Source organism: Manis javanica, chromosome 7 (genome assembly GCF_040802235.1).
Source record: "Manis javanica isolate MJ-LG chromosome 7, MJ_LKY, whole genome shotgun sequence".
NCBI lineage: Eukaryota > Metazoa > Chordata > Mammalia > Pholidota > Manidae > Manis > Manis javanica.
The window spans coordinates 74,399,650-74,423,192 of NC_133162.1; the positions used below are offsets into that span (position 1 = coordinate 74,399,650).

Genomic DNA, 23,543 nt, shown 5'->3' on the forward strand with positions numbered 1-23,543 from the left:
CTCTACATAGAAACCATGGCTTCAGCTCTCAAAACTTGAAGACAGACAATGTCCAAACTTCAAAACAACTGGGAATAAAAAGGAGGAGTCACCCAATCCCAGTGCAGGGCATTCATGTTCCTGCCCTTGCAGGGCTGACTAAGGAAAATTTCAGAGAAGACAGAGAGGAAAGCTAGTAATGTTAAATAAACTTGATATAAAACCACCACGAGGAAGAAGCCATTCTAAGTTTGAAAAGTCTACAAAAAGGACTTGGGTAGATCAGAGTACTGAGTACAATGAAGGGACTTTAAAGCAAAGCAATATGAAGGAGCTTCTATGGGACGCAAGAGACAAAGAAGACTGTCCTTTAGTAATTCAGTGATCAAGAGGAAAAGGAGCAAGCGGTGAAATCTTAAGAGTCCTGCAAGACCAAAGAGTACCACAAAACTGGCGGACTCACAACTTTCCCCCACCCATCACTGTGAAACAAACATAAAACATCTACTAAGATATCTGGACATTGTTATACAGAAAGCACTGGTAAACAGAATCTATGAAACACCCAATACCACAAAAATCAACAAGGGAAAAATTAAATACATAGAGTTAACAATAAAAACTAGAAAACAAAATTCCACACCTATCAACTGAGGTAAATCTGTGCAGAAAAATAACGACAAAGTAGAAGAAAACTGTAAGGTCATACCCCAAACAGAATTAATATATTCAAGCATTTGAGGACATGAAAATATATTCTGAATCAGAATTCAAAAATCAAAAGACAGAAAATGCTCCCCCCACCAAAAAACAAGGAGAAATGAAAAAGAGAGCAGACTGACCTCAGAAAAGAAATGGAGGAAAAAGGCAAAACTACATAAAAAATGATGAATAAATTATAAGATACCAAGAGGTAATAGATTCAAATACATATTTAGTATGGGACAAGGCAGGAAATCAATCAAGAGAATGAAAATAGACAGAAGTAATAAGGGTCAGAGAGAAAGTAATAGAAATGTAAGACAGGTGAAGCAGGAATAATAATCATATTATTAAGGTCCCTGAAAAACAAAATAGTGGAATAGAATTAATATTTAGAACTATAATCCTGGGAAACTTCCAGAAGTAGAAAAAGATATGAATCTACACATTGAAAGGACCCACTAGGTACTTGAGAAACTCAACCCAGAACTATTAAGCCCAGGACATAGTCTAGTAATAAAATAATTTTATTACAGTGATAAATGTAAAATCCTCAACAGTTACTCATATACACATGTAGAAAAATCAAGTAACTCATAAGGCAGAAGAATTAGATTGCACTCAAAAACAACAACAACAAAGAAAAAACAAATGGGATTTTTAAAATGAGCTGAAATGTCCCCAAAGAAAACATACAGCAAGCCAATAAGCCAATAAAAAAAATGCTCAACATCACAAATCCTGAGTGAAATGCAAATCAAAACCACAATAAAAGATCACACCCAACATGTCCACTATCAAAAAAACTAAGAAAATAACAAATGTTGAGAGCCTGTAGAGAAAATGTAAAACTTGTGCACTTTTGGTGGGAATGTAATATCCTGCAGCCATAGTGGAAAATGGTATGGAGGCTCCTCAAAACATTAAAAATAGAATTACAATATGATCCAGCAATTCCACTTCTGGGTATATATTCAGGATTTGGAAGAGATATTCATATACAGATGCTCACTGCACCATTATTCATAATAGCCAAGAGATGGAAGCAACCTAAATATTTGCTGATAGAAGAATGGATAAAGAAAATGTGATATAAATGTATAATGGAATATTATTTAGCCTTTAAAAACAATATCCTGTCACATGCTACAACATGGATGAAACTTAAAGACACTATGCTAAGTGAAATAAGACAATCCCCAAGAAAAAAATATTGCATGATGAGTACAGTATCTAAAGTAGTCAAACTCTAGAAAGTAAAATGGTGGTGGTCAGGGGCTGGAAGGAAGTGGAAAAGCAGAATTGTTCAATAGATACAGTGTGTGTCTACCACAGCAATAGAAAAAGTTCTCAACTTATAGGAACTTACCATAAAATTCTGCATCCATGGGATGCAACCACTGCATCTCAATGCTTTGATTAAACAATCGACTAAGAGGATGAGCTTCTTCCAACCAAGATATGACCAGAAAAACTTCAGCAAAAAGATTAATGTAAAGATTAGATATTTAAAAATATATAAATGTACATCTAAGACTAAAACAAAAGTGGGAATAAAGTTTGGAAGGCTAATATGATGTTAGATGACAAGTAGAAAAGATTTTCAACTTGCCACACAAAACAAACATCCAACTATATGCTGCAGGAAAAAAACACACCTAAAATAAAGTGATTCAGAAAGGCTAAAATAAGGGATGGTCAAAGGTATACAAGATATCAGAATCAAAAAGGAAGAGACGGTGGAGAGTCTGGTTAATAGGCAAAGTAGAATTCACACCTCAAAACATCAAATGTGACAATGAGGGATATTTTTTAATGCTAAAATTCATAATGGAAAAGTAACACTTACAGATATTTTTATGTACCAAAAAACAAGTGACTACCTTTATGAAACAAAAACCATAGAAGATGCAAAGAGACATCGAGGGAAATAGAACAGTAAGAGACTTTAATATACCTTTCAGTACAAATTATGCCAAGTATGAAAAAACTCATAGAGATAGAACACCTAACCAACTTAATCAATGAGACAGATCTTTATTACCCTATATAAGTAATATATCCATACTCAAGTGTTTATGGCACAAATACTGTTCAAATATTGAGTCAAAAAGAAAAGAAAATATAAGTCCTTTCCCACAAAGTGGAAATACTACAAAAAACACTCTCTGCTTGTGATGTAATAAAAGTTAAAGTTACTAACAAACAAAAAACAGAAAGACCCTTCCAACTGGAAATTAAAAGAGCTTCTATTAACCACCTCTTGGGTGAAAGCGAACATATAAAAATTACAGAATTTTTTAAAGCAATGACAATAAGAATCTAAAGTACACAGTTAAATCAGTAATAAAAGAGAATTTACAGCACCAAACACAAAGAAACTTTTTTAGAAAGCATAAGAAAAAATACAATAAAGTTAAAAGCAGAAAACAAGGTGGAAAATACAATAGCAATTAATAAATCAAAACCGTAGTTTTTAAAAAGCATTAACAAAGTGGACAAACTTCTAGCTGCCTTCACAAAGGAAAAAAAGGAAGGAAATCATAAACAAACAAGAATAGAAATGGTAATTTCCTAGGGAAGAATGTATTGACATAAATTGATGCCCGTACCAATTTCCATAGAAGAACAGGAGAATGTTACTCAGGAACTAAAGCAATAAAAACTACCAGGACAGACAGATTCAAAGGAATTCACTGAGCCTTCAAAGACAAACTAAACCCTAGGATATATGAATTTTTCAAGAGCACTGAAAATGAATGAAAACATCTTAATTTTTTTAAATGAAGAAAAATTTACTAATTTTTTTGAAGAAGCAAGTACAGCATCGACTACTAAGCCCAATAAAGACAGTACTAAAAAAAAAACTGAAGACTAATATTATTCATTTATATTGATATAAAAATGTATATATTACCAAATAGAATCCAATGGTAGGTCAAGAAAATAATATACTGTGACCAAGTGAGAGGTATTCCTAGATTGCAGAGTGGTTCAATTACTAAGAAATCTGTTAGTATCATCCACCACATTAACAGTACTAGGAGAAAAAAAAAAACACAAAACCCTATGTCCATGGGTGTTAAGAAACTCTCAGATGAAACTCAGTATTAATTCATGGTATGAAAAAAAAGTTAAGAAAATAGGAATTGAGAGTATTCTCTTAATATGTTAAAACACTAACCAGTTCCAGACACAAGTAAATTAAGTATCTTAACAGTTATCGTAAAATAGTATCTTATTTAATACTAGAGAATTTCTACTAAGATCGGGAATAAGGCAAACATGTCCACTATCTCTGCTACTATTGAACACACAGCAATAGAAATATAAGTCAATAAAATAATTAGATAAGAGAAATCAACTATAGGCCAAAGAATGGTTAAAGAAGTAGAGAATCTCTATTGTAGATGATATGATAGATAACACACACATGAAAAGATGCTCCACATTGCTAATCATCAGGGAATTGCAAATTAAAACCACAATGAGATATCACCTCACACCAGTAAGGATGGCCGCCATGCAAAAGACAGACAAAAACAAATGTTGGCGAAGATGTGGAGAAAGGGGAACCCTCCTACCATGCTGGTGGGAAAGTAAATTAGTTCAACCATTGTGGAAACCTGTACGGAGGTTCCCCAAAAAACTAAAAATAGAAATACCATTTGACCCAGGAATTCAACTTATAAGAATTTACCCTATGAATGTAGCAGCCCAGTTTGAAAAATACACATGCACCCCTACGTTAATCGCAGACCTATATATAACAGCCAAGAAATGGAAGCAACCTAAGTGTCCATCAGTAGATGAATGGATAAAGAAGATGTGGTACATATACACAATGGAATATTATTCAGCCATAAGAAGAAAACAAATCCTACCGTTTACAACAACATGGATGGTGCTAGAGGGTATTATGCTCAGTGAAATAAGCCAGGTGGAAAAAGACAAGTATCAAATGATTTCACTTATCTGTGGAGTATAAGAACAAAGCAAAAACTGAAGAAACAAAACAGCTTTAAAGAATGGACTTTAAAGAATGGACTAACAGTTACCAAAGGAAAGGGACTGGGGAGGATGGGTGGAAAGGCAGGGATAAGGGCAAAAAAGGGGCATTATGATTAGCAGACATAATGTGGGGATGGGCACGGGGAGGGCTGTACAACACAGAGAAGATAAGCAGTGATTCTATAACATCTTAGTACACTGATGGACAGTGACTGTATCGGGTATGTGGTGGGGACTCGATGATGGGGGGATCTAGTAACCATAATTTTGTTCATGTAATTGTAGATTAATGATATGAAAACAAAAAGAGAAATCTACTTTAAAAATAAGTAGACATATAGATTAATAAAAGCATGGGAAGAGATACATTTATTTTTTAATATACATCAAGCTGGTTTAAAAAAGTAAAGACATGGAGAAAGATATATCATGCCAACACTAATGAAATAAAGTGCCCTAATTAGTTCCAGCCATCCCACCAGGGTGGCCAGGGCACAAAGCACTACAGGACACTCCAGCTCAAGCCTACCCCAGCATTAGCCATCCTGTCAGGATGGCCCCAGCACAGAGAATACAATAACTGAAATGAAAAATACACAATAGGGAATCAAGAGCAGATTAGGGGATGCAGAAAAATGGATCAGCATATGGAAGACAGGGTAACAGAAAGCACCCAAGCTGAATAGCAAAAGAAAAAAAGAATTTTAAAAGTGGGGATAAGTTAAGAGACCTGAGGTAATATCAAACATACTAACATTTGCATTATAGGGTTCCCAGAAGAACAGAGAAAGGGGAAGAAAACTTATTTAAAGAAATAATAACTGAAAATTTCCCTATTGTGGGAAAGGGAACAGACTTCCAGTTCCAGGATGCATGGACAGACCTTAACTAGATGAATCCAAGGAGGTCCACACCAAGACACATAATAATCAAAATGACAAAGGTTAAAGATGATGAGAGAATCTTAAAAGCAGCAGGAGAAAAGCAACGAGGCACTTTACAAGGGAGACTGCACAAAGCTATCAGCTTATTTTTCTGCAGAACTTGGCAGGCATTATATATTCAAACTGCTGAAAGGAAAAAACCTGCAAGCAGGAATACTACACACTACACCTGTTAAAGGTATTGTTCAGAATTGAAGGAGAAAGAGTTTCCCAGGCAGAAGCTAAAGGGGTTTATCACCACTAAACCAGTCTTACAAGGAATGTTAAAAGAACTTTGTTAAGTGGAAGAAGCCATAATTAGAAGAAAATTGTGAAAGGAAAAAAGTCACTTATGGAAACAAACATATAGTAAATGTAGATAAATCATTTATAATGATAGTATGAAGGCTAAAAGTCAGAAGTAGCAAAATCAATTCTATCTAAAGAAATTAAAGGATTCATAAAATAAAAATATGTAAAATATGACCTTACATACATATATAGTACATGGAAAGGGGAGTAAAAATGTAGTGCTTATAGAATGTTATATATGAACTTCATGGTAATCAAAAACTAAAAACCCGTAAAAGAGGCACAAAAAATAAAGAGAAAGTATTCCAAGCATAACACTAAAGAAAGTCAGAGAATAGAGTGAGAAAGAAAGGAATACAGAACTACAAGAACCAGAAAACAACAAAACGGCAATAAGCACATAACTACCAATAATATCTTTAAATGTAAATGGTCTAAATTCTACAAACAAAAGAAAGAGGGTGACTGAATGGAATAAAAAAAAGACACATCTATATGCTGCCTACAAGAAACCCACTTAAGACCTAAAGACACATATAGACTGAAAGTGAAGGGACTTAAAAATACATTTCATGCAAATGGAAGTGATACAGAAAGATGGGATAGCAATACTTGTATCACACAAAATAGATTTTAAAACAAAGATTGTAACGAGAGTAACAAAAGCATTACATAATAATAAATGGATCAAACATGAGACTATAATAATTGTAAATATCTATGCACCAACAAAAAAGCATCTAAATATATAAAGCAAATATTAACAGACCTAAAGGGAGAAATTGACAGTAATATAATAATAGTCGGGCACTTTAACACCCACTAATATCAATGGAGAGAGCATCCAGACAAAAGCCATAAGGTAACAGTGGCTTTTGAACAACACATTAGATCAGATTGGCTTAACAGATATATACAGATTATTGTGTCCTAAAACACCAGAATACATGCACTCTTCAAGTGCATATAGAACATTCTCCAGGATAGATCATGTATTAGGTCACAAAACAAGTCTCAATGAATTGATAAAAAGAATGAAATCATATCAAACATCTTTTCCTACTACAACACTATGAAACTATAAATCAATTTTATGGGAAAAAACAAATGGAGGCTGAACAACATAGCATTTGTGGAGAAAATGAAAGTTCCTGCGGCCAGGACCCTCACCTGACCCTAAACTACTTGATGATGTAATTGGCCTACTGCTAAGCTAATGCTCCCACACCCACTGGTAATGAGCTATTACTGACTGAGTCACTATATAAAGAGCTCTGCCCAGTGCTTTCAGAGGAGGCAGAGACAGAGGTGGATTACAGACCTGCAGACTGATGGATACAGACCTGATTCTAGTGCCTGACCTACTGCCATGATAATAAAGCTGGGTATAAACTCTTTTACCCCAAGAACATTCTGTTATCTTTCTTCAGTCTCACCAAATCCATAGTGAACTTGCCCGGGCTGAAACCCTTTGGTGAGACACTATTAAACAAACAATGTGTCAAAGAAGAAATCAAAGAGGAAATAAATAACTAGACAAAAATGGAAATGGAAACACAATGGTTCAAAATGTTTGGGACACAATAGAAGTAGCTCTAAGAGGGAAGTTCATAACAATACAGGCCTACCACAGGAAACAAGAAAAATTATCAACCAGAAGAACCAAAGCCCAAAGTTAGTATAAATAAAGAAATAATAAAACCTAGAGGAGAAATAAAAGAAAGGGAGACCACTAAAGCAATAGGAAAAAAAGCCAATAAAACTAATTGCCATTTGTTTTAAAAGAAAAACAAAATTGATAAACCGTTAGCCAGACTTATTAAGAAAAAAAGAGAAAACTCAAAATCAGAAATGACAGAGAAATTACAAATAACACCTCAGAAGTTCAAAGGACTATAACAGACTACTGATAGCAGAGGTGCATGGGGAAGGCAGTATACACAGAGAAGACAAGTAGTGATTCTGTACCATCTTACTATGCTGATGGACAGTGACTGTAATGGGGCATGTGGTGTGGACTTGATAATGGGGGGAGTCTAGTAACCACAATGTTGCTCATGTAATTGTATATTAATGATACCAAAATAAAAATACATAAATAAATAAAATTAAAAAAAAAAATAGAAAAATAGAAAAAAAAAGACTATTGAGAAAAATTATATGCCAAAAAATTGGACAACCTAGAAGAAATGGACAAATTCCTAGAAGCATATAATTTTCCAGAACTGAATCAGGACAAAAAAAGAAAATCTTAACAAACCAATTATTAGTAATGATACTGGACTAGTAATAAAAAACCACAAACAAAAATTCAGGACCAGATGGCTTTGATTGTGAATTTGATCAATTCAATAAAAATTTAAAGAAGATTTAATATCCATCCTTCTCAAACTAATCCACAAAATAGAAGAGGAAAGAATGCTTCCAAATTCACTCAATGAGTCCAGCATTATCTGATATCAAACCAGACAAAAACACAACAAAAAGAAGCAGCAGCAGTAAAGAAAATTATAGGCCAAAATCCCTGGTGAACATAGATGCAAAAATACTCAACAAAATATTAGCAAACTGAATGAAACAATACATTAAGTAAAAGGATCATTCACCAGAATCAAGTGGAATCTAGTCCAGAGATGCAATGACGGTACAATATCCACAAATTAATCAACATGATACACAACATTATTTGATGAAAATTCAACAGCCATTCATAATAAAAACTCTCAATTAAGTGGGTTTAGTGGGAACATACCCAAACAGAATAATAGTTATATAAGACAAATTCATCTAACGTCATACTTAATGGCAAAAGCTGAAACCTTTTTCTCTAAGGTTGGGAGCAAGGCAAAGAAAACCACTCTCACAATTCTTATTCAACATAATACTCAAAGTTCCAGCCACAACAATTAAACAGGAAAAAGAAATAAAAGGTATCCAAACTGGTAACGAATAAGCAAAATTTTCACTATTTCCAGATAACATGATACTATTGACAGAAAACCCTAAAGACTCCACCATAACAATTATTGGAACTAATAAATGAATTCAGCAGAGTTGCTGAAGGCTAAAATGTTCGTGTAAAAATATGCTGTGTTTTTATATACTAATAACAAAGTAGACAAAGTAGACAAAAGAGAAATTAAGAAAACAGTCCCCTTACAACTGCATCAAAAAGAATAAAATATCTAGGAATAAATAAAACCACAGAGGTGAAAACTCTGTACCCTGAAAACTCTCACACACTGATGAAAGAAATCAAAGATAATATAAGTGGAAAAATATACCGTTCTCATGGATTAGAAGAGTTAATATTGTTAAAAAGTCCACACTACCCAAAGCAATCTACAGATTAAATGCAATCCCTATGAAAATACTGATGGCATTTTTCACAAAATCAGAATAATCCTAAATTTGTATGGAACCAAAAATGACCCTGCAATCTCAATAGCCAAAGCAATCTCAGGAAAAATGTACAAAGCTGGAGGTATCATAATTCTAGACTTCAAACTATACTACAAAGCTATAGTAATCAAAATGGTATGGTACTAACACACTAGGCACATAGATCAATGGAATGGACTAGAGAGGCCAGAAATAAACGGAAGTTTATATAGTCAACTCCACCCAAACCTGCCCACCCGGAGTTACACACAGATTAACCATTTTCCCCTGAAAAAGAACACAAATGTTCTACTAAATGTTTTACATTCATTAATTCATAATCCTAAGAAAAACTCTTTGAGATAGGTACTATTATTATTCCCATTTTAAATTGGCACAACTGAGGGAAAAAAATTAAATATTTTGCTCAACTAATAATCTGTAAATCAGGCAGTCTAGCTTCAGTGCTCATGTCTCTTCAAGGCCCATTTAAAATCGCCATGTAGGTACTGTTCATTTCATGCTATAGCCTTGCCATTCCTAATCTGGTATTCTCTTTAAGGCTTTTTCTGCAGTTCTCTCCACTTACCCTCCTATCTCCTACTAAGCTCTAGTTCTAAAGTTACCAAAATTTACCAAAGGAAAAGCTATCTGGCAGAGCAACCGCTTCCCTGAAGGATTAAACCAAGCAGAGTCACCTCTGCCCTCTTATCCTCCCCACTCCATATCTATTGTGAGGGACTTTCCCATCATGTCAACCCCCAATGTAGTCCTGGGTAGAAATGGAAAGATCACCCAGAAAAGGACTAAAACTGATTTGTCATGGAGGATGCCTTCTTGAAGCCTCCTGAAGAATAGGATGACTGTCACTGCCCATGGCTGCAAGAAGTTACACGGAAGTAGGGGAACAGGAGGGAAGGAGGGGGTGAGGAGTATGAGGACGAGGAATGGCAATAGGAATTCAGATCTACTGACCACTAGTAGGGACTGAAAGTGTTCCCCACAAATTTATATCTTGAAATCTTTACCTCCCATGTGATGGTATTTGGAGACAGGGCTTTTGGGAAATAACTAGGCTTAGATGAGGTCATGGGAATGAGACCCTCATGGTGGAATCGGTGCTCTTATAAGAAGAGACGCCAGAGAGCTCATTCTTTCTCTCTGCCATCTGAGGACACAGACAGATTTCTGGTGGCCATCTACACGTCAGGAACAAAGTCCTCACCTACCCATGCTAGCACCCTTAACTCAGACTTTCACCTCCAGAACTGTGAGATAATAAATTTCTGTTGTTTAAGCCACTCAGTCTATGATAACTTTGTTATGACAGCCCCACCCAAGCTAAGAGAGTAGGAATTTTATGTATTGCCTCATTTAATTTCTAAAAAACTGCATTTGTCTTATAAATGTCTAAACTAGTCTAATAACTACAAAGTCTAAATGTCTGAACTGTCTAATAACTACAAAGCCACTGCTTTTACCCTAACAACACCTCCTCCTCCAGGGTGGACAAGAAGTCTGCATGTCAGCTCTGGTTCCAATCTATCAGTAACAAATTATTTCCCTTGGACATAATCTTCTCTTAAGATCAAATTGACTCTTCAGACATTAAGTGACCTAAATGGATGTTCTCTAAAGTGCTTTTGCTATATGGAGATTATTCAAAATGCATAAAGGGTCAGGGAGTGCAGCAAAATACAGAGATTATTTAGAACACAAGAAGGTTTTATTTTCCTTTTCTTAAAAATGCAGTATTACACCATCACATAAATAAATAAAAAATAGATCAAAGTCAAAATAAACTTTTCTCACTCCATTTTTTATCATCAAATCATTTGGGGATGCAAAAGCTTTACGTGCCATTACTGGATGGTCACTGAACATCCAGAGAAGTTAGTTACTGGAGAAGAGCAAATATTCAAAAGCTCAGATCCCAGGATCCTTGATTTTAGAAAGACAGAAAATTCCAACCCTCCTCATCCTACAATTCCCAACTTAAAACTCAACTAGAGGGCAATGCTAGTTACTGTCTTTATATTACAGCAAGTTCCAGCTGGCTCAAAAAGGCCCATTCATATTAAATAGAACAATTTAATGCTCTAGTCACTACTGGATTTTAACAACTATAAATGGCAAATACGACTTATTTCAGAAATCAGCAAAGTACAAAGGAAAAGACTAATTTTAACACACAGTAATTTATGACACTTTTCTCAAATACACAAACCACAAGAGACATTGCATAACATCCAGTATGCTTGCTATACCGAGGAAACTGCAAATATATGTAAATGTAAGCCCAAAGCTCTTCACAGAAAACCTCTGTATTACAAAAATAAGTATTCACAAAGCACTATAAAAAGGTAAACAAGCTCACTAAAAGGAATTCAATTCCTATTACCCAAGAAAAGTAACTAACTGTAAGGTAGTTACACCAGAATTTGCATTCATCATAACCTGCTGAAAAACTATTTAAAAATATTATTTCATACTATTAATATGATGACAGCAATTTGCTTCAAAAGAATCCAGTACAAGAACAGGGTGGGGGAAACATACACATGCAAGCCAGATAGTTCATGAATTGATAACTGTTGAAGGAGTATATGGGGGTTGAATATATGTTTAACCTTTCTCCATAAGAAAAGTTAAAAGTCATTATACACTCTTGATGAAAAAATTTAATCCTCATATCCTGAAAATAAAGACTAGTACCTTTCAATCTTTGAATTTTTGCTTTCACAGAAATGACAGCTTCAAAGGGTGAAACTCTCAGCTCAAAACATGTTCCAGTCACTGTTTCAATGAAGAGCTTTATGGTATAGAAAGGAAGTTTGTAGTAAAATGGTCCCATGTTATCTTCATTGAAGAATGGAGGGTCTTTTCTGTTATCCATTACTTTGACTTTCCTAATTCCTCTGGACTATGTTGCAGACAACTGTATTCCAGTTCTAGCCAAGTCAGCTTTGAACATTGGTAATATCTATCATTCATGTTTTGAGTCTTGCACCTAAAAAACAAGAATATATATTTTTAAAGAAGCTTATCTGAAAGTCTCATTCCTCTATAAAGATTTTCTGAACAACTCTGGCCCATATCAATCTTCCAGACAGCCCCAGATTTCACTTTGATGCTTAGTATGTCTTATCTTGAACTTCTCCCATTTGTCTCTGAAACCACTCTCCCAGTTAGACTGAAAGATTAATAACAGATATATTCGGGTACTTTTCTGTATCCCACTAGAGCTCAAGACAGTTACTTATATATAGTACAAGATCAACAAATATTTGTTCTGTTGTTAATAATTAAACCAATGAACTTAATTTGTAGGTATATACTTGCAAGGCCTTGAAAAATTCATGCACATTTTTCTAAAACATGTAAATTGTTTTCTAACCCATACAAAGTATAACTTTATAACCATTGTACATTTGAATCCACTGGAATAGCAACCATCTTACTAGACTTCTTAAAAGTAAAAGTAGGACTCACTAAATGATCAATGAGCATTTGAGTTTCCAGAGGTTATCTATCAGTACAGCACTGAGATGAGGTTAATACTGGTAAAGGACACTAGACATAATCCCTACAGGCACATACAGTTACTTAATGAGTATGAGAGACAAACACACCAACAGAAGTCCTGAGATAAATTACAAGTATATGATCAGGAAACTAGGAATTACAAAACTGATAAATTGCTATTAATCAGTGAAAACGTTGTTAAAAGGGTCTTGAAAAACTTAAACTACAAGGACAGATGGATGATTCACATCTTCCTGGACAGGTAGGTAAATCCTTTTATTAGCCATATCTAGATATAATTGACATACCATAAAATTCACCCTTTCAGTCTAACATTTACTAGGCTTTAGTATGCTCACGGAACTGTACAACTATCACCACAATCATTTTTAGAATATTTTCACCACCCCAAAAGGAGCCCCATACTCTAGACATCACACCCAAATTCTCCTTTGCCTTCTCAGCCCTAAGCAACCACTAATAAACTTTCTGTCTCTATAATTTTGCCTATTGTGTACATGTCACATAAACAAATCATGCAATGTCATCTTTTGTGACTGTCTTCTTTCACTTACTATAATGTCTTCAACGTTCTTCCATGTTCTAAGATGTATCAGTACTTCATTCTTTCTTATTGCTGAATAATAGTCCATTGTATAGATATACCACTTTTATCCAGCCATCAGTTGATTGGTATTTTGGGTTATTTGCAATTTTTGGTTATTATGAATAATGGTATGAAAACATTCAATTAGAAGTTTTTGTGTGGACATGTTTTCCTTTCTCTTCCATACAGACCTAGGAATGGAATTGCTGAGTTATGTGGTTTAACTCCATATTTACAATTTGTGAACTACCAAACTTCCAGAGATGGTCTAAACCATTTTACATTCCCACCAATAAATGAGGGTGCTGACTTCTCCGCGTCCTTGTAGATACTTTTTGTCTTTTTGTTAAATTAAAGCCATCTTAGTGGGTGTGGGACTGCATCTTATTGTGGTTGTGATTTGCCTTTCTCTGATGACTAATGATGTTGATCATCTTTTCATGGGCTTATTTGCCATCTGTATACCTTCTTTACATAAATGTCTATTCAGAAAATCTGTTTAGATTCTTTGTCCATTTTTTTTTTTTTTTTTTTTTTTTTTTTTTTTTGATAGGGCATCTCTCATATTTATTGATCAAATGGTTGTTAACAACAATAAAATTCAGTATAGGGGGGTCAATGCTCAATGTACAATCATTAATCCATCTCAAGCCTAATTCTCGTCAGTCTCCAATCTTCTGAAGCATAACGAACAAGTTCTTACATGGTGAACGAATTTTTACAGAGTGAATAAATTCTTACATGGTGAACAGTACAAGGGCAGTCATCACAGAAACTTTCGGTTTTGATCATGCAATATGACCTATAAACCATCAGGTCAAATATGAATATTCATTTGATTTTTGTACTTGATTTATATGTTGATCCCACATTTCTCCTATTATTATTATTATTTTTATTTTTAATAAAATGCTGAAGTGGTAGGTAGATGCAAGATAAAGGTAGAAAACATAGTTTAGTGCTGTAAGAAGGCAAATGTAGATGATCAGATGATCAGGTGTGTGCCTATGGACTAAGTATTAATCCAGGCTAGACAAGGGCAGCAAAACATCCACGGATGCAGAAGATTTCTCTCAAAGCAGGGGGGGTGAGGTTCTGAGCCTCACCTCTGTTGATCCCCAAATTCTCACCTGATGGCCCCCCTGCGACTGTGCCTGTCTTAGGTTGTTCCTCCCTTGAGGAATCTTACCCGTCTCTGGCTAACCAGTCATCTTCCGGGGCCATACAGGGAAATGTAAAGTTGGTAAGTGAGAGAGAAGCCATATTGTTTGCAAAGGTTAGCTTTTTACTTCTTTGCAGATTTATGCCCTGTGGCTTCTATGCCCAGCACTTGTCTCGAGGTATCTTTACCACCTGGAGGAATTATGATACTCGGTAAATTCGATATGAGGCACGAATTCTATTTAAGGTTTGTAATTAGGAAGGAAGAAGAAAAGCTATAGATGTAGCATATGAAGGAAACTTGGGAGGATTGATTATTTCTTTGACATATCTTCTTGTATAGTACCTTAAGTATGTATAGGTTTTAAACTACTAACTAATTTGCACACACATATTAACATAATAGGAATACGGTGACATAAACAAAGCAAATCTATAATTACCATCCATCTCCAGTGAAGCCAAGAAAACCATTTAGGCACCCTAGGCATTTGTGAAAATTTATCTATGATATGATGGATATTGTCCAACTGTACTTGAACCATCAGACAAATTAAAGCAGCCCATTTCTGGGATCTGTTCACATCCCATATGTTCTTTTAACCATAGATAGTCTATAGTCATGAGATTTTGGGGTGCTACAACTTGCACCCCTCCCAACTCCTGGTTGAGTTCCAACAGTACAGATCCAGTCAAATTCGTTGTCTCACTGTATGCACATGCCAGCCTAGACATCTCCCTCCTCCTTCTTATGGCAAGTCCAGGAGACGGTGGGCTGGATGCAGCCACAACCGCAGCATCGTCCGGATCCCTGTGGAGGCTTTTTGATGATCATCCCCCGGCACGAGTCCTCCAGAGAGTGCTGATGCCGGAAGCTCCTCCTCATATCGTATCTTAGTTCATTTTCTGGGTATCCAAGCTAGGCCTTGATCTTCTGCATAGAAACAAACAGACCCTTTGCCCACACTTTGACATGCCCTCTATACCACTGTGCAGAACTCATTGGAGGTCAGCACACAGTAACTGCTTTTTTTTTTTTTTTTTTTTAATTAAGAGAAAGGAATATTATCAGAAAAGAGTACCTCCATAGCTGATCATCTGACATCCTTTAAGTGATCAACATTAAGGATATTTAAAGCATGCGTTGATCTTTGATTTACCAATAGTTTTATCCTGTTAAGGAGTAATCCCCCTTTTCTTTCTTTCTTTCTTTTTTTTTTTAAATTTTTAATCTATACTTACCTGAAGAATACTATGTTTACTATGCTCTCCCCTATATCAGGTCCCCCCTAACAACCACATTACGGTTACTGTCCATCAGCTTAGCAAAATGTGGTAGAGTCACTACTTGTCCTCTCTGTGTTGTGCAGCCCACCCTCCCCTTTCTCCCTCCCCCCCATGCATGCTAATATTTATACTCCCCTTCTTCTTCCCCCCCCTTATCCCTCCCTGCCCACCCATCCTCCCCAGTTCCTTTCCCTTTGGTACCTGTTAGTCCATTTTTGGGTTCTGTAATTCTGCTGCTGTTTTGTTTCTTCAGTTTTTCCTTTGTTCCTATACTCCTCAGATGAGTGAAATCATTTGGTATTTCTCTTTCTCCGCTTGGCTTATTTCACTGAGCATAATACTCTCCAGCTCCATCCATGTTGCTGCAAATGGTTGGATTTTTCCACTTCTTATGGCTGAGTAGTATTCCATTGTGTATATGTACCACATCTTCTTTATCCATTCATCTACAGATGGACATTTAGGTTGCTTCCAATTCTTGGCTATTGTAAATAGTGCTGCGATAAACATAGGAGTGCATCTGTCTTTCTCAAACTTGATTGCTGCGTTCTTAGGGTAAATTCCTAGGAGTGGAATTCCTGGGTCAAATGGTAGGTCTGTTTTGAGCATTTTGATGCACCTCCATACTGCTTTCCACAATGGTTGAACTAATTTACATTCCCACCAGCAGTGTAGGAGGGTTCCCCTTTCTCCACAGCCTCGCCAACATTTGTTGTTGTTTGTCTTTTGGATGGCAGCTATCCTTACTGGTGTGAGGTGATACCTCATTGTAGTTTTAATTTGCATTTCTCTGATAATTAGCGATGTGGAGCATCTTTTCATGTGTCTCTTGGCCATCTGTATTTCTTTTTTGGAGAACTGTCTGTTCAGTTCCTCTGCCCATTTTTTAATTGGGTTATTTGTTTTTTGTTTGTTGAGGCGTGTGAGCTCTTTATATATTCTGGACGTCAAGCCTTTATCAGATCTGTCATTTTCAAATATATTCTCCCATACTGTAGGGTTCCTTTTTGTTCTATTGATGGTGTCTTTCGCTGTACAGAAGCTTTTCAGCTTAATGTAGTCCCACTTGCTCATTTTTGCTGTTGTTTTCCTTGCCCGGGGAGATATGTTCAAGAAGAGATCACTCATGTTTATATCTAAGAGGTTTTTGCCTATGTTTTTTTCCAAGAGTTTAATGGTTTCGTGACTTACATTCAGGTCTTTGATCCATTTTGAGTTTACCTTTGTATATGGGGTTAGACAATGGTCCAGTTTCATTCTCCTACATGTAGCTGTCCAGTTTTGCCAGCACCATCTGTTGAAGAGACTGTCATTTTGCCATTGTATGTCCATGGCTCCTTTATCAAATATTAATTGACCATATATGTTTGGGTTAATTTCTGGGGTCTCTAATCTGTTCCACTGGTCTGTGGCTCTGTTCTTGTGCCAGTACCAAATTGTCTTGATTACTATGGCTTTGTAGTAGAGCTTGAAGTTGGGGAGTGAGATCCCCCCTACTTTATTCTTCTTTTTCAGGATTGCTTTGGCTATTCGGGGTCTTTGGTGTTTCCATATGAATTTTTGAATTATTTGTTCCAATTCATTGAAGAATGTTGCTGGTAATTTGAGAGGGATTGCATCAAATTTGTATATTGCTTTCGGCAGGATGGCCATTTTGACGATATTAATTCTTCCTAGCCATGAGCATGGGATGAGTTTCCATTTATTAGTGTCCCCTTTAATTTCTCTTAAGAGTGACTTGTAGTTTTCAGAGTATAAGTCTTTCACTTCCTTGGTTAGGTTTATTCCTAGGTATTTTATTCTTTTTGATGCAATGGTGAATGGAATTGTTTTCCTGATTTCTCTTTCTATTGATTCGTTGTTAGTGTATAGGAAAGCTACAGATTTCTGTGTGTTGATTTTGTATCCTGCAACTTTGCTGTATTCCGATATCAGTTCTAGTAGTTTTGGAGTGGAGTCTTTAGGGTTTTTTATGTACAGTATCATATCATCTGCAATTAGTGACAGTTTAACTTCTTCTTTACCAATCTGGATTCCTTGTATTTCTTTGTTTTGTCTGATTGCCGTGGCTAGGACCTCCAGTACTATGTTAAATAACAGTGGGGAGAGTGGGCATCCCTGTCTGGTTCCCGATCTCAGTGGAAATGCTTTCAGCTTCTCGCTGTTCAGTATAATGCTGGCTGTGGGTTTATCATATATGGCCTTTATTATGTTGAGGTACTTGCCCTCTATTCCCATTTTGCTGAGAGTTTTTATCATGAATGGATGTTGAATTTTGTCAAATGCTTTTTCAGCATCTATGGAGATGATCATGTGGTTTTTGTCTTTCTTTTTGTTGATATGGTGGATGATGTTGATGGATTTTCGAATGTTGTACCATCCTTGCATCCCTGGGATGAACCCCACTTGGTCATGGTGTATGATCCTTTTGATATACTGTTGAATTCTGTTTGCTAATATTTTATTGAGTATTTTTGCATCTACGTTCATCAGGGATATTGGTCTGTAATTTTCTTTTTTGGTGGGGTCTTTGCCTAGTTTTGGTATTAGGGTGATGTTGGCTTCATAGAATGAGTTTGGGAGTATTCCCTCTTCTTCTATTTTGTGGAACACTTTAAGGAGAATGGGTATTATGTCTTCTCTGTGTGTCTGATAAAATTCCGAGGTAAATCCGTCCGGCCCCGGGGTTTTGTTCTTGGGTAGTTTTTTGATTACTGTTTCAATTTCTTTGCTTGTAATTGGTTTGTTTAACTTTTGTGTTTCTTCCTTGGTCAGTCTTGGGAGGTTGTATTTTTCTAGGAAGTTGTCCATTTCTTCTAGGTTTTCCAGCTTGTTGGCATATAGGTTTTCATAGTAGTCTTTAATAATTCTTTGTATTTCTGTGGAGTCTGTCGTGATTTTTCCATTCTCATTTCTGATTATGTTGATTTGTGTTGACTCTCTTTTTCTCTTAATAAGTTGGGCTAGAGGCTTATCTATTTTGTTTATTTTCTCAAAGAACCAGCTCTTGGTTTCGTTGATTTTTGCTATTGTTTTATTCTTCTCAATTTTGTTTATTTCTTCTCTGATCTTTATTATGTCCCTCCTTCTGCTGACTTTAGGCCTCATTTGTTCTTCTTTTTCCAGTTTTAATAATTGTGATGTTAGACTATTCATTTGGGATTGTTCTTCCTTCTTCAAGTGTGCCTGGATTGCTATATACTTTCCTCTTAAGACTGCTTTCGCTGCATCCCACAGAAGTTGGGGCTTAGTGTTGTTGTTGTCATTTGTTTCTATATATTCCTTGATCTCTATTTTGATTTGTTCATTGATCCATTGATTATTTAGTAGCATGTTGTTAAGCCTCCATGTGTTTGTGAGCCTTTTTGTTTTCTTTGTAGAATTTATTTCTACTTTCATACCTTTGTGGTCTGAAAAATTGGTTGGTAGAATTTCAATATTGTGGAATTTACTGAGGCTCTTTTTGTGAGCTAGTATGTGGTCTATTCTAGAGAATGTTCCATGTGCACTTGAGAAGAATGTATATCCTGTTGCTTTTGGATGTAAAGTTCTATAGATGTCTATTAGGTCCATCTGTTCTAGTGTGTTGTTCAGTGCCTGTGTGTCTTTACTTATTTTCTGCCCGGTGGATCTATCCTTTGGGGTGAGTGGTGTGTTGAAGTCTCCTACAATGAATGCATTGCAGTCTATTTCCCTCTTTAGTTCTGTTAGTATTTGCTTCACATATGCTGGTGCTCCTGTATTGGGTGCATATATATTTAGAATGGTTATATCCTCTTGTTGGACTAAGCCCTTTATCATTATGTAGTGGCCTTCTTTATCTCTTGTTACTTTCTTTGTTTTGAAGTCTATTTTGTCTGATATTAGTACTGCAACCCCTGCTTTCTTCTCACTGTTGTTTGCCTGAAATATGTTTTTCCATCCCTTGACTTTTAGTCTATGCTTATCTTTGGGTTTAAGGTGAGTTTCTTGTAAGCAGCATATAGATGGGTCTTGCTTTTTTATCCATTCTATTACTCTATGTCTTTTGATTGGTGCATTAAGTCCATTTACATTTAGGGTGACTATTGAAAGATATGTACTTATTGCCATTGCAGGCTTTAGATTCGTGGTTACCAAAGGTTCAAGGTTAGCTTCTTTAGTATCTTACTGCCTAACTTAGCTCGCTTATTGAGCTGTTATATACACTGTCTGGAGAGTCTTTTCTTCTCTCCCTTCTTATTCCTCCTCCTCCCTTCTTCATATGTTGTGTGTTTTGTTCTGTGCTCTTTTTAGGGGTGCTCCCATCTAGAGCAGTCCCTGTAGGATGCCCTGTAGAGGTGGTTTGTGGGAAGCAAATTCCCTCAGCTTTTGCTTGTCTGGGAATTGTTTGATCCCACCATCATATTTAAATGATAGTCGTGCTGGATACAGTATCCTTGGTTCAAGGCCCTTCTGTTTCATTGCATTAAGTATATCATGCCATTCTCTTCTGGCCTGTAGGGTTTCTGTTGAGAAGTCTGATGTTAGCCTGATTGGTTTTCCTTTATAGGTGACCTTTTTCTCTCTAGCTGCCTTTAAAACTCTTTCCTTGTCCTTGATCCTTGCCATTTTAATTATTATGTGTCTTGGTGTTGTCCTCCTTGGATCCTTTCTGTTGGGGGTTCTGTATAATTCCATGGTCTGTTCGATTATTTCCTCCCCCAGTTTGGGGAAGTTTTCAGCAATTATTTCTTCAAAGACCCTTTCTATCCCTTTTCCTCTTTCTTCCTCTTCTGGTATCCCTATAATACGAATGTTTTTCCTTTTGTATTGGTCACATATTTCTCTTAGTGTTGTTTCATTCCTGGAGATCCTTTTATCTCTCTCTATGTCAGCTTCTATACGTTCCTGTTCTCTGGCTTCTATTCCTTCAATGGCCTCTTGCATCTTATCCATTCTGCTTATAAATCCTTCCAGGGATTGTTTCACTTCTGTGATCTCTTTCCTGACATCTGTGATCTCCTTCCGGACTTCATCCCACTGCTCTTGCATTTTTCTCTGCATCTCATCCCACTGCTCTTGCATTTTTCTCTGCATCTCATCCCATTGCTCTTGCATTTTTTTCTGCATCTCTGTCAGCATGTTCATGATTTTTATTTTGAATTCTTTTTCAGGAGGACTAGTTAGGTCTGTCTCCTTCTCAGGTGTTGTCTCTGTGATCTTTGTCTGCCTGTAGTTTTGCCTTTTCATGGTGATAGAGATAGTCTGCAGAGCTGGTACAAGTGACCGCTGGAAGAGCTTCCCTTCTTGTTGGTTTGTAGCCTTTTCCTGGGAGAATAGCGACCTCTAGTGGCTTGTGCTGGGCAGCTGTGCGCAGACAGGGCTTCTGCTTCCTGCCCAGTTGCTTTGGGGTTTATCTCCACTGTTGCTGTGTGCTTGGCCTGGCTGGGGCTGTTCCTCCAAAATGGTGGAGCCCCGTTAGAGGGGGAGCAGCCAGGAGACTATTTATCTCCGTAAGGGGCCTCTGTGCTCCCTGCTGCCCAGGGGGTTAGAGTGCCCAGAGATCCCCAGATTCCCTGCTTCTGGTCTAAGTGACCTGTCCTGCCCCTTTAAGATTTCCAAAAAGCACTCTCCAAACCAAAACAACAACAGCAACAATGAGAGAGGGAACAGAAAGGAAAAAAAAAAAGAAAAAACACGCGATTTTTTTTTGTTTCCTCAGGTGCCGGTCCCAGGCACCCGCGCACTGGTCCTGCTGCCCTGTCTCCCTAGCACCAGGGTCCCTGTCCTTTCAAGGCTTCCAAAAAGCACCCACCCACCGGTCCCGCAGGGAAGGAACGCTCAATATTCTTTGTCCTCAGGCATTGGTCCCACGCACCCGCTCACCAGTCCTGCCGCCCTGCCTCCCTAGCACCGGGGTCCCTGTCCCTTCAAGGCTTCCAAAAAGCACTTGGCAAAAAGAGAGAAAAAAAAGGGGAAAAACGCGCGATTTCTTCCGTCCTCAGGTGCTGGTCTCAGGCACCCACCCACCGGTCCCACAGGGAAAAATGCGGGATATTCTTTGTCCTCAGGTGCCGGTCCCAGGCACCCGCTCACCAGTCCCGCCGCCCTGCCTCCCTAGCACCGGGGTCCCTGTCCCTTTTAGGCTTCCAAAAAGCACTCGCAGAAAAGAGAAAAAAAAAAGGGGAAAAACGCGCGATTTCCTCTGTCCTCAAGTGCCGGTCTCAGGCACCCGCCCACCGGTCCCGCAGGGAAAAACGGGGGATATTCTTTGTCCTCAGGCGCCGGTCCCAGCCACCCGCTCACCAGTCCCGCCACCGTGCCTCCCTAGCACTGGGGTCCCCGTCCCTTCAAGGCTTCCAAAAAGCGCTTGCCAAAAAGAGAAAAAAAAAAAGGGGAAAAACGCGCGACCTCCTCCGTCCTCAGGCACCGGTCTCAGGCACCCGCCCCCAGGTCTCGCAGGGAGAAACGCGGGATATTCTTTGTCCTCCGGCGCTGTTCCCAGGCACCTCCTCACCGGTCCCGCCACCCTGCCTCCCCAGCAACGGGGGCCCGTCCCTCTAAGGCTTCCAAAAAGCGCTCGCCAAAAAAAAAAACTGCTCCGGTTTCTCTCCACCCGCCGGGAGCCGGGGGGAGGGGTGCTCGGGTCCCGCCGGGCTGGGGCTTGTATCTTACCCCCTTCACAAGGCGCTGGGTTCTTGCAGGTGTGGATGTGGTCTGGATGTTGTCCTGTGTCCTGTGGTCTCTATTTTAGGAAGATTTTTCTTTGTTATATTTTCATAGCTCTATGTGTTTTTGGGAGGAGATTTCCACTGCTCTACTCACGCCGCCATCTTGGCTCCCGCACTTTGTCCATTTTTAATTGGGTTGTCTTTTCATTATTGAGTTGTAAGGATTTTTTAAAAAATGTTTTCTAGATATAAGCCTCTTAACAGATATAGGAATCACAAAAATTTTCCCCAGTTTTTGTGGGTTGCCTTTTAACTTTCTTGATGGTGTCCTCTGAAGCATGTAAGTTTTTTATTTTAATGAAGACCAATTTGGCTATTTTTCTTTTGTTCCTTGTGCTTTTGGTGTCATATTTTAATGGCTCTGCCTAATCCAGGGTAACAAAGATCTAGTTGTATATATTTTCCTAAGAATTGTATAGTTTTAGCTTTTATGTTTACGTCTATAGGCCACTTTGAGTTTATTTTTGTGGATGGTGTAAAATGGGGTCCAGCTTTATTCTTTTACAAGTAAATAGCCAGTTGTCCCAGCACCATTTGTTGGAAAGACTACACTCTTTTCACAGAATTGTCTTGTCATCCCTGTTGAAAACCACCTGATCATAAGTGTGAGGATTTATTCTCGTCCCTTGATTCCATTCCACTGATCTATGTCTACCCTTACGCCACTACCATACTGTCTTCACAGCTTTGCACTAAGTTTTGAAATCAGGAAGTGTGAGTCCTCTAATTTTTTTTCTCTTTCAAAACTGTAGGCTATTCTGAGTCCTTTGAATTCCCATATTCAAAGGGATCACCTTGTCTACTTTGCAAAACACTGGTTTGGATTTTAATAAGGACTGTGTTGAGTCTGTAAATTAATCTGGAGAGTATGGCCATCTTGACAATATTAAACCTTCTAATCCATGGATGTGATGCGATGTCTTTCAGTTTACTTATAACTTTAATTGCTTTCAATGATGTTTT

The 23,543-nt window shown here is 37.4% G+C and overlaps 1 protein-coding gene across 1 annotated transcript in view; it reads right to left on the reverse strand.

The window, feature by feature from the left end:
* Positions 1-12,284, reverse strand: part of LOC140850304 (AN1-type zinc finger protein 4-like) — a 60,173-nt gene extending 47,889 nt beyond the window's left edge. Inside the window, exon 1 of the mRNA XM_073240046.1 lies at positions 12,024-12,284. Coding sequence (XP_073096147.1) covers positions 12,024-12,204 — 181 coding nt within the window. The 5' untranslated portion in view covers positions 12,205-12,284. The remainder of the gene's footprint in view (positions 1-12,023) is intronic.
* Positions 12,285-23,543: the final 11,259 nt, after the last annotated feature.